Source organism: Panthera pardus, unplaced genomic scaffold (assembly GCF_024362965.1).
Source record: "Panthera pardus isolate Hobbes unplaced genomic scaffold, ASM2436296v1 HiC_scaffold_11, whole genome shotgun sequence".
NCBI lineage: Eukaryota > Metazoa > Chordata > Mammalia > Carnivora > Felidae > Panthera > Panthera pardus.
In genome coordinates, this window is record NW_026526666.1 from 992,933 (window position 1) to 1,003,385 (window position 10,453).

General features: G+C 49.3%; 1 protein-coding gene across 2 annotated transcripts in view; it reads left to right on the forward strand.

Moving 5' to 3' along the window:
- Nucleotides 1–6,402, forward strand: part of THEM5 (thioesterase superfamily member 5) — an 8,079-nt gene extending 1,677 nt beyond the window's left edge. Inside the window, exons 3-6 of one of the 2 annotated variants that reach the window (XM_019433060.2) lie at nucleotides 1,197–1,335; nucleotides 5,395–5,505; nucleotides 5,821–5,945; nucleotides 6,247–6,402. In XM_019433060.2, coding sequence (XP_019288605.1) covers nucleotides 1,197–1,335; nucleotides 5,395–5,505; nucleotides 5,821–5,945; nucleotides 6,247–6,290 — 419 coding nt within the window. In that variant the 3' untranslated portion in view covers nucleotides 6,291–6,402. The remainder of the gene's footprint in view (nucleotides 1–1,196; nucleotides 1,336–5,394; nucleotides 5,506–5,820; nucleotides 5,946–6,246) is intronic. The other variant, XM_019433061.2, reaches the window with a different exon arrangement.
- The last annotated feature ends 4,051 nt before the right edge of the window (nucleotides 6,403–10,453 follow it).

The following is a 10,453-nucleotide window of genomic DNA, read 5'->3' on the forward strand; positions in this document are numbered from 1 at the left end:
CCTGGGCACACCCAGCCCACCTGGGGGTTCAGCCAATCCCTTGCCCTGCACTGACTCTCCACCCTCAGGAAGGAGATACACAAACTCCCTTCCAGTTCTCAGCTGGAAGTCCTTTCTGTGTCTGCCCCACTCCTTATACTGCAGCCCCAGCAGGTGGCGAAAAGAAGAGTATGCTCTCTGGTCTCTAGCTCCCCACCTCCCATCCAAGAGAATATAATCAAGTGGCTACCTTTGCTCCCAGCCAAGAGCAGCCCCCCTGCCCTCTGCCTTCTTACCTGGTGTTCTTCCGTATTGTCAAGCCTTATCCCAAGTCGTCCTCTCCACCCAGTCCCCACCCCCACTGCAGGCCTTGGCATACCATCCTTATTCTACTGGGCCCATAGCCAGTCTCTCAAAACACCCACCAGATGGATAGAACTTTCCACCTTCGTCTTTCTTCTTGTGTGTGCATGCATATGTGTGTGTCAGTGGGTGTCCCTATTTTCTTGTCTCATTCACATATGTGGTTTTCCTGCCTACTCATGAATGTGTGGTCCAGTAGACAGATGACCTTTAGGTTTATGTCACAAACAAAGCAGGGTCACCAAAATAATTTTTTTTTTCGAAGAACTTGGTATTCATCAAAAAAAGATGTAGTTGTTGTCGTTGTCTTTCTGGGGGGAAAAAAAACAGAACTTTGGTAGACTTTTCTGCACTTATTTTACTTTTTGGGTTTTTTAAAGATTTTATTTTTAAGTAATCTCTACACCCATATGGGGCTTGAACTCATAAGCCTGAGACCAAGAGTCACATGCTCTACCAACTGAGCCAGCCAGCACTCCTATTTGACTATGTTTAGTATTTTACTGTTTGTTATTTTGAATTATATATGAATTACATGTTACATTTTAAATTTTCAGTGTTTAAGATCTGTTAAAGTCTTAATCTGGTCCTGATCCTATCTCTACACTCAGCCAGGGAACTTCCTGACTATTCCTCCTTCCAGACTGAGGGATCCCTGAGAAGAGGGCTCTGTCTCCACTCTCAGACTGAAGGCTCCCTGAGGGCAGAGACTGGGTGTCCTCTGGTTCTCTCCTAGACCCTGTGCCTGAGACAGGGCTCCAGACATGGTGCTGAATGGCTGGCCCTGCATCCCAACGGGCCCCATACAATCACGAACTCCCCCTCCAGCTGCAGCCCTTCCCGTCTCTCCCCAGACAAAAGCGACTGGCGCATCTTTACCAGGTGCCTCCAAGTGGAAGGACAAGGCTACGAGTATGTCATTTTTTTCCACCCGTCCAAGAAGAAGTCCATCTGTCTTTTCCAACCTGGCCCCTACCTGGAGGGGGCCCCAGGGTAAGGCCACAGGCAGGGCCTGGGTGGATGTCCTCAGCTGCTTCCTGGGCTTGCTCAGTTGATGGATTAGCCACACACCAGGCCCTGGAGTCTGTACCTCTCCTTAAGGAGCTGGGTGGGGGTAGTGGGAACTGGGCTTCTGTCTCAACATCATGCCTGGGAGGGCATCCTGGGTCGTCTGCTCCAGTCCCCATTGTTCAGACAAGGAGAGCCTCCTTATGGAGATCTGAACATTTCCCAATAAGAAGGTGGTTTTGGGGGCCACTTTGAGAGAAGGGTGTGGTGACCTTGGAAGAGGACAAGATGTGAAGCCAGGCTTCCAGTCCTGCTCTGTCTTGCTGGCCTTTGGACCCCAAGCAGGCAGTTTAACTTCTGGCCTTCAGCCTCATTACCTGAAACCTGGGGCAGTAATATCCATCTGCCTAAGTGGCTGAAAACTATAATATTGTATATACTCATGAACCATACAGCACAATATAGCTATCAGACACCATCTACCCAAACTTCATATTTTACCCGTGGACAAACTGAGGCACACAGAGGTAAGGTAACTTGCCCGCAGGAGCACGGGTAATCAATCTGGGACTCTAATCTGGGTCCACCGATCTCTCTATTGTATTCTGCTGTCTTCAAACTTGGAATAGACTGCTAGACATAAATTCCACAAGGGAAATCAAGCTAGCCTTGAGCCTCTTGCCCAAGGCCACTGTGCCACTAAGTCCGTGGTTGTTTGCCTTCTGCTCTGTCACTGTTCCTTCTTTAAACAATCGCTGAAGGCTGTTGGTTCCAGAGTCCCTGCAAGACAGAGGGAGAAAGGGGGAGGCAGCTCTAGGGTCCCAAGGCCTGAGAGGGACTCAGTAGCCGTTAAATTCAGAGATTTGTTTTTTTTAATGTTTGTTTATTTTTGAGACAGAAAGAGACAGAGCATGAACAGGGGAGGGTCAGAGAGAGAGGGAGACACAGAATCCAAAGCAGGCTCCAGGCTCTGAGCTGTCAGTACAGAGCCTGAGGCGGGGCTCAAACTCACGGACCGTGAGATCATGACCTGAGCCGAAGTAGGACACTTAACCGACTGAGCCACCCAGGTGCCCCATCGGAGATCTTAATCGATGTCAGCACCTCCACAGGCCATGGTTTCAGACTGCAGCCCTTGGTCGCCTTGGCAATACCAAAGTGGTCTTCCATGGGGACACTGGTTTTCATACTAATGCATGCTGACACTGAGGGACTAGGTCAGAGCCCTGCACAGGTCAGGGATCCCCTTCCTTCTAAAAAGGAAAACCCCAAGTAGGGGGTGAAGTGTAGCTTTTATTTAGGGGCTCATGGATGTGGGGCAGGAGAGACAGAGGAGGACCATCCAACACTGAGGTCAGTAGGTTGAGGGGTCCAGGAAAGAGATTAGTACTGAATAGAAAGAAACGCCCAGTTCAGTCTACTGTGTAGGGAAAAACCCAGTTCTCCTCTACCATTTCTTTCTCTCCTGTGTGTCTCCTTACTGCTCACACAGGACACTTTACTTCTGACACTTCTTATCACCACACGGGTGAAGGCTTTTCCCCACACCAAGCAATTCTGTGACACCAGCTGGGTGTCCTGCAATTCAACTCCATTCTGACACCATCTATCTGGAGAGAGCATCAGATCCCTCAGAGTAAGGGCTAGTCCACAGGCCTGCCCCCCACTTCAGATGTCAATCACAAGTAGCAGGCCCCCAGGCTCCCATGACTTCTATCTGATTTGGCTATGTTGGGGAGCAAGAATTTCCTGCTGCCTTCAAGGGTCCTTCTAGCTGGATGAGGAATCATATTGATGTGAGACAGATGAACAAGAGGAAATCAAACGTAATAGTGTATAGGGGCGCCTGGGTGGCTCAGTCGGTTGAGCATCCAACTTCGGCTCAGGTCATGATCTCATGGTTCGTGAGTTTGAGCCCCTCATCGGGCTCTGTGCTGACAGCTCGGAGCCCAGAGCTTGCTTCCAATTCTGTGTCTCCCTCTCTCTGCGCTCTTCCCCGGCTTACACTCTGTCTCTCTCTCAAAAATAAACATTTTAAAAACATTTAAAAAAATTATTTAAAATAATCTTCGTGTCAAACTGGCCCATCTTGGGGTGGCTTGCTTTGGCCTCTACCGTTACAATTTGGAGGTTCCTACTAGCACCTCCTCACGTTCAATTACTTTGCTAGAGAGGCTTACAGAACTCCAGGGAACACTTATGTTTACCAGTTTATTAAAGGGTCTGATAAAGGATACCGAAGAATGGTCAGATGAAGCACGTTCATGGGCAAGGTCTGGGAAGGTCCCCAATGCATGCAGGAGCTTCTGTCCCTGTGGAGTCAGAGTGCATCACCCTCCTACTGTGCCTGCGTTCACCACCCTGGAAGCTTTCCAAACCCTGCACCATTGGGATTTTATGGAGGCTTCCTCACACAGGCATGATCCGTCATTTACTCCATTTCTAGCCCTCCTCCCTTCTTGAGAGAATGGGGTGGGGGAAGGTGAAAGTGCCAAGATTTTAATCATAGCTTGGTCTTTCTGGGGACAGCCCCCATCCAGGAGCCATCCAGGAGCACGCCCAGAGTTGCCTCAATAGAACAAGACAGTCCCATCACCCAGGAAATTACGAGAGTTTCAGCAGCACTGTGTCAGGAATCAGAGGCAGACACCAATATATATTTTCTATCTTGTCATAAGTACCCACCCAGCCCATAGGCAATTAGGAGGGGTAGGTTACCGGCTGGCCAAGGGCTATCCTGCAGAATCCACGCACTTGCCAATGGGCCCCTGCCTGGCCAGTGAGGATAAGGAAAGAGTGGGTTTGGGGTTCTTCGGCATCAACTCCTTTATCCCTCTTTCAAGCAATGTGGAAGTACACAAGGGGTTTTGTAAACATTACCTCATGTAATCTGATAGGAATTATTTTTGTTTAATTTTTTAAATATTTATTCATTTTTGAGAGAGAGAGTGTGAACGGGGGAAGGGCAGAAAGGGAGACACAGAATCTGAAGCAGGCTCCAGGCTCTGAGCTGTCAGCACAGAGCCTGACATGGGGCTCAAACCCACAAACCAGGACATCATCACCGGAAGTGTCCAAAGTCGGACACTCAACCAACAGAGCCACCCAGGCCCCTTAATAGGAATTCTTTTTATTCACAAATTATAGTGGAAAAACAGGCTCAGAACAGCTTAGCAATTTAGCAGCTCAACTATTTATTTAGCAACTTGCTCAAGATCAAACAGGTAGTGAGAGGTGGAGTCAAACCAGGTGGGTGTGTGGTTCCATGGCCCCAGCTCTCTCCCCTCCTGGTGGTGAGAACAGGAGGGGAATCCATGCTAGCACAGTGGGGCAGCTGGGCTGGTCCATGGAGAACCAGGCTTTTGAAAATGAGAACCCTGAATCTGTTTTGTGCTGTTAGAGTTGGACACCCTTCTATGTTCCCCAACCTCACCAACAGTGAAGTAGCTTTGGCATGCAGGTCAGTTTACATAAGAATGAACATTTCTCTCACTTTAAGTAAAGCAAGAGTTTGCACATCCTGCTGAAGCAGGTCCTTTCTGCAGGCAGCCTGCTGGCTGCTCGGAAGGCACTAGAGAGGGCAGAGGTCACTTTTCACATTTAGCCGCCTTGAAAACGCAGGCTTGGCCCTGGCACTAGCTATAGTGACAGATAAGGTGGGGGCTGACCCCAGGCTGTGCCTCCAAGCCCAAGCCAAAAAGTACAGGGACTTTCCCCTCCCCTGTATGAGCGCACCTTTCCAAATGATGGCAATTGCTGCCAGCAGTTAGGTGATGAATCAGAAAAATGTTTTTCCATGAACTTTATCAGAAAAAAAAAAAGCCCAACATTTTCCTGGCAAAATAAGATAATTGTGTCAGGGGGTGCTAACATGCTGAAGCAACACGGGAGAAAGGCTGAAGTGACTTTGGCCAGTTTGATCAGCTGGGATCCTACTCTGTTTCCTTTCCCGTCCTGGAGAAAGGTACAAGCAAGGTGGTTCCATGGGCAGGGTCGGGGTCAGGGGGAGGCCCATAGCCCAGGCCTTATTCTCCCCACCCCCAGGTTTGCACATGGAGGGTCCCTGGCCGCCATGATGGATGAGACCTTCTCTAAAACTGCTTACCTGGCTGGAGAGGGGCTGTTCACACTAAGCCTCAACATCAGGTTCAAAAAGTAAGTATGAATCCTTGAGGTGTTGGCCAAAGTCACACCTTTTTTTATCACTGAGGGCTGGCCATCCTCAGTGTTGGGTGCAGGAGCCCTGTCTGCCGCTCTCCTCCCCCAGTTGCTGCTAAGCTGTTCCTCTAGTCCCTGGCCAGAGCACACCCTCTCCCATCAGATTCCAGGAGCCTACAAATGGGCCCTGAGCCCTGGGCCACTTGTTTCTTGGGGCAGGGTGGGTTGAAGAGAAGGATGAAGTGAAGAGGAGTGAAGGGATGGTGGCCAGGGGTTCACATGATGGCTGGGCTAAGCCACGCCCTCTTTCAGTTTGATCCCTGTGGGCTCTCTGGCTGTGCTGAACGTTGACGTGGAAAAGATCGAGGACCAGAAGCTTTACATGTCCTGCATCGCCCAGAGCAGGGACCAGCAGAGAGTCTATGCCAAGTCCTCAGGTAAGGAGGTTCTCAGCCTCAGCCCAGACTCTGTCCTGCTACCATCACCCTCAGGACAAATGGAAGGAAGAATACTGAGGATCCGGTCCCAAACTGAGGTCCAGCTTTTTAGAGTGGGAATGGGCACCTGCTCTAGACTCTGATGAAATGAGGGAGAACCCGGCTAGGATTTTTTTTTTTTTTCTATGTATGAGTGGCCGGACCTGTACCACAAGGACAGGATCCGGTACTAGATAACAGGATGCAAATGCTCCGTGCACCACATCCAGCTCCTGCCACTCAGCTTGCCCTTCTCCTGCAGGTGTTTTCCTTCAGCTGCAGCTGGAAGAGGAATTGTCCCAGTGACAGTCACTGTGCCTGCTCAGGACCCGCTGCAGAGCAAGGAGGGGTCTCCAGGAAGTGACTGGTGAGATGAAGAAGAGGGCACTTTCCTCTGAGTAAATAAAGATTCACAACCTCCTTCTCAGGCTAAGACCCTTCTGTAGTGGGAAGCCAAGATCCTGCCAGCACCCCCCACACACCCACTTTCCCATCATCACCAACCAAGAGATTTCTTCAGCACCTGCACGTCGAGGCCCTGGGTGAGGCACCGAGCACACAGTAATGAGAGACAAAGACAGAGCCCCGGTGCTGAGGTGAACAACAGCAGGCCACAAGCAGGGGGCCCTCAGCTCCTGCCACCCCACCCTGGCTCCTGCCGTGGATGCAGTACAGACACAAAGGGAGGGGTCAATTTCACTCTATAAAGGAGATTTAGAAAAAAAAAACACTTTCTAGAGGAAGCAGTGCTTAAACTGAGTCTCAAAACTTGAGTGGTGTTCACCAGGCAAGCAAGGGAGGGGAGGACTCTCCAGGCAAAAGGGATAGTAAAAGCAAAGGAACGGGGTAAAAGGGCAGAGTGACTTTGGAGAAGAGCAAGGTTTTGAGTAGGGCAGGAGTTTAGGGAAAGAGAAGGGGGCAGGGCAGGAGCAGACCATGGAAACCTTCCCAAACCCAGCTAATGCAACTTGAACTTTGTCTTGTAGGCAAGAGGAAGCTTTTAAAGGGTTTAACGTGGAGGCCGGCAGGGGGCAGACATAAAGTTTTGTTTTTTAGGAAGACAACTCTGGTGGCAGTAAGGGGGGAGTCAGTAAGCCTGACGGTGGGAACACTGGCTAGGAGGCCCCTGCAAACCCCCCAGCTAGAGATAGGAAGGCCCTGTCGTGAGTCAGAGCTTTGACAATGAGAGAGATGGAAAATGTTACACACACAAGAGTGTGAGACTTTGCCACTTATTATATGTACTGGATTTGTGAAGAAGAATCTTCCAGAATGACTCCAAGTTTCTGGCCTGGGGATGGCGGGTGGCCTTGCTGGGAGAACAGAGGAGCAGTTCTGAGGTGGGGGTAGACAATGAGTTCAGTTTCTCACACATTGAGCCTGCCATGCCCGTGGTACTTTTGCCACGTGGCAAGCACCAGCAGGAACCTGGATGTTGTGGTCTGGAGCTGAAGACTGGTGAACAACTGACTCGGTTTGTAAGTCATCAATATGAAAACTGACACAGGACAGCTGGGAGAGAAGTCTACAGAGTGATGGGAGGGGAGGGGAAAGAAATGAAGGATAGGGAAGGGCTCAGAGATAGAACCTTTGGTCACACAAAGGGTTAACATTGGGGCAGAGGACCAAAGAGTCACTAGAGGCCTAAGATAGGACAGGAGTGACTATTCTGAAGAGGGAGAGGTCAGCAGTGTCAAATGCTTAAGAGAAAGCAAGACAGATGAGAACTAAAAACAGTCCTTTGCCTTTGGCAGTAAGGAATGTGAGGTCTTCTTTGCCGGAAGGTGGGCACAAAATCCAAATTATGTTGAATGAAAAATGGATGGAAATGACAAAGTGACTCTAGATGATTCTTTCTAAGAATTTTGTTTGTTGTTGTTGTTGTTGTCAATGTTATTTAAAGAAAGAGGGTTGAGTGTATTTATAAATTGCTTTGGAAGGAGCCAGTGGAGAGAGGCTGAAACTCTATAAGAGAGATTGGCGTCATCCAACAGAACAGCTGTCTGGTCTTAGAGATGGATCAAGAGCACAAATGGCAACAGCATCAGTGACGCTGATACCAAGCAGGATGGGAGGTTGAGAGGATTCACGCCAGAGCACCTCAGCTTCCTCGGTGAAACAGGAGGCAAGGCCATCCTTGGGGAGAGAGGTCTGGAGGAAGGGCAGTGATTGGGATAGGCCACTGTGGGGATCAGGAGAACAAACCAACCAGGTCCATGTGGGCCAAGGCATGCAGAAGGCCCAGGTGCTGATGGAAAACGGGGAAGTGCACTGACCTGAGGTGAGGAGAAGGCGTGAGCCAGCTGGCAAGACCACGGGACAATGGCTGATAAATCAGGTGAAGAAACAGTGGTAAAGGAGAAAAGAGAACATGGCCAGAGTAATGGTCTGACATGGAGAAGATTACAGACAGGAGGAGGCACTAGTTATCCAGGAGAAATCAGAACCTCCATCTGAGCTACAGATGAGAGAAGTGGAAAACCGAGCAGCCTCCTCAGGGATGGCAGGATTCTGTTAAGACAACTGGGTGCAGGGGATGCCCAGGAAGAGGTCAAGGACTGGAGAAGTTTTACCAAAGAATGAGAATTCCAAAGGGCATATCACAAATGATTGTTAATTATTAAGTGTGGTGAAGCCAAATACTAAAACAGGTAAACCTTTACAGCTCCATAGCACAACCCATATCTTAAATAGAATGGACTTCTTACGCACATAAAGTCCAGTTGTTGGTGTATAGGAGTCATTCAGGAATCTGGCTGACAAAAGTTCTGCCATATCCAGCATATAATTTCCAGACTCATCCTGGGTGTTGATATCCAGTTACCAGATGGGAGAGGAGAGAATCACAAGGGAGGTGTTTGGGGGCCAAGCTTCAATGTATTTCCATTGCCAGAACTCAGTCATGAGGCCCCAATAAACAGCAAAGGGAGGTTGGTTGGAGAATATGGTCTAACTATATGTTGTGGAAGAAAGAGAAAAGGGATTGGTGAGTAGCCAGCAACTACTGTCTCAGTCTGAGAGGAGGATCATCAGAGAAACAGTCTACGCCCAAACCCTTATCCTGGCAAGTGAAGAATTCAGGCCTAGGCTGAGGTTCCAGGATCTGGGGCTGGGGCTGGGGATTCAGGGGATCAGAGAGAATGGACCCCTTTGTGGCATGGAACAGGGCCAGAGAGTTGTACACAAAGTCAGCAGTGGTGGGGAGGTAGGGAAATCAGGTTCTCTTTCTAGTAATTAGACCACATACTTTCTAAGCCACCAATCTTGAATAATGGGTCAAAGATTGGTGGACCTAGATTTGAAGGGCCTTGACCCAGTGGTCCTCAAAAGCTAGAGTCATACCAGAGGCCATAGCCAGAAATCTCATGGCAGCCAACTTTCCACCCCCCCCCCCATATATTCACATCAAAACCCTATTTTTCTGTGTTTACAGTTGCCCTGATAATCTACAAACACAGTGCATACCAAAAACTTGATGGACCTGATGGACCTTTATTCACAGTCAAGGAGAGCCTATTTGTCATTAAAACACTTCCAATCAAGGAAAAGAATAAAAACAAAATAGTTGTACTTAAGTTTCCATCTTAAAACAGATTAGATGCATCTGATACTTCTAAAAGAAACAGGTAGAAATCTACAGAGGTGGGAAGGCCCCACAACCTGTCTGAGAGTGTCAGGCTTCACTGGATAAGACCAGGAGGGTGAGCAGGGACACTGGTAAGTGAAATGTTGTCATCATCTCTAGGCTCTAGGGCTTTGACAAACACCCCTCCCCTCCAGGAGGCCAAGTTGTGCAGCTTTCTAGGCAGAAACAGGGGACGTGCTGCCTCCACACTTAAAACAAATTTACCTAGAATGCAACTATTGTAAAAGTAGATGGAGTGGAATCCAACTGGCCATCCAGACAAACGTGGCAGCTTCTCCTGCTTACAGCAGAGGATATGTGTTCTCCAGAAGCCTGAGTCAAGTGTCAAGAGAACTGAAGAGTAAATAAGACAGCTGTAAGAACAACCAGTTCAAGAAGGCAGGAGACATTGGGAGCTCACCCCAGCTCTTGAAGAAGGGACCCCTAAGGCCTTCCTGGAACTGCAAAGCTAGATCATTCATCAAAGGTCCTGGGTAAGGAGCCAGAGCTATCAGACACAGTAGATCACCAACCCCCTCACCTGCCAGCACCCATAGTGAGCACTGGTGGCCAAGTTATGCTACCTGAGGCCACCCCTCAAGGCCATGGGACAGACAGCTTAGCGAGACCCAAAAGCCCAGAGAGTCCTGTAACTGTTGCCTGTCTACCTGGAGGAAAGGCCTGTGCCCTGCCTGCCTCTTCATCAGGCTTCAACCCAGATAAACTCTTTAATGCCCCGTCCTCCAGGTGTGCCTCTACAATGGCATTGGCAGGAAAAAGGAGATGAGGGCCCTCAGTCACATGTAATGTCCCCCAGGAGCAGCAGTGATGGTGCTGGAGGAGG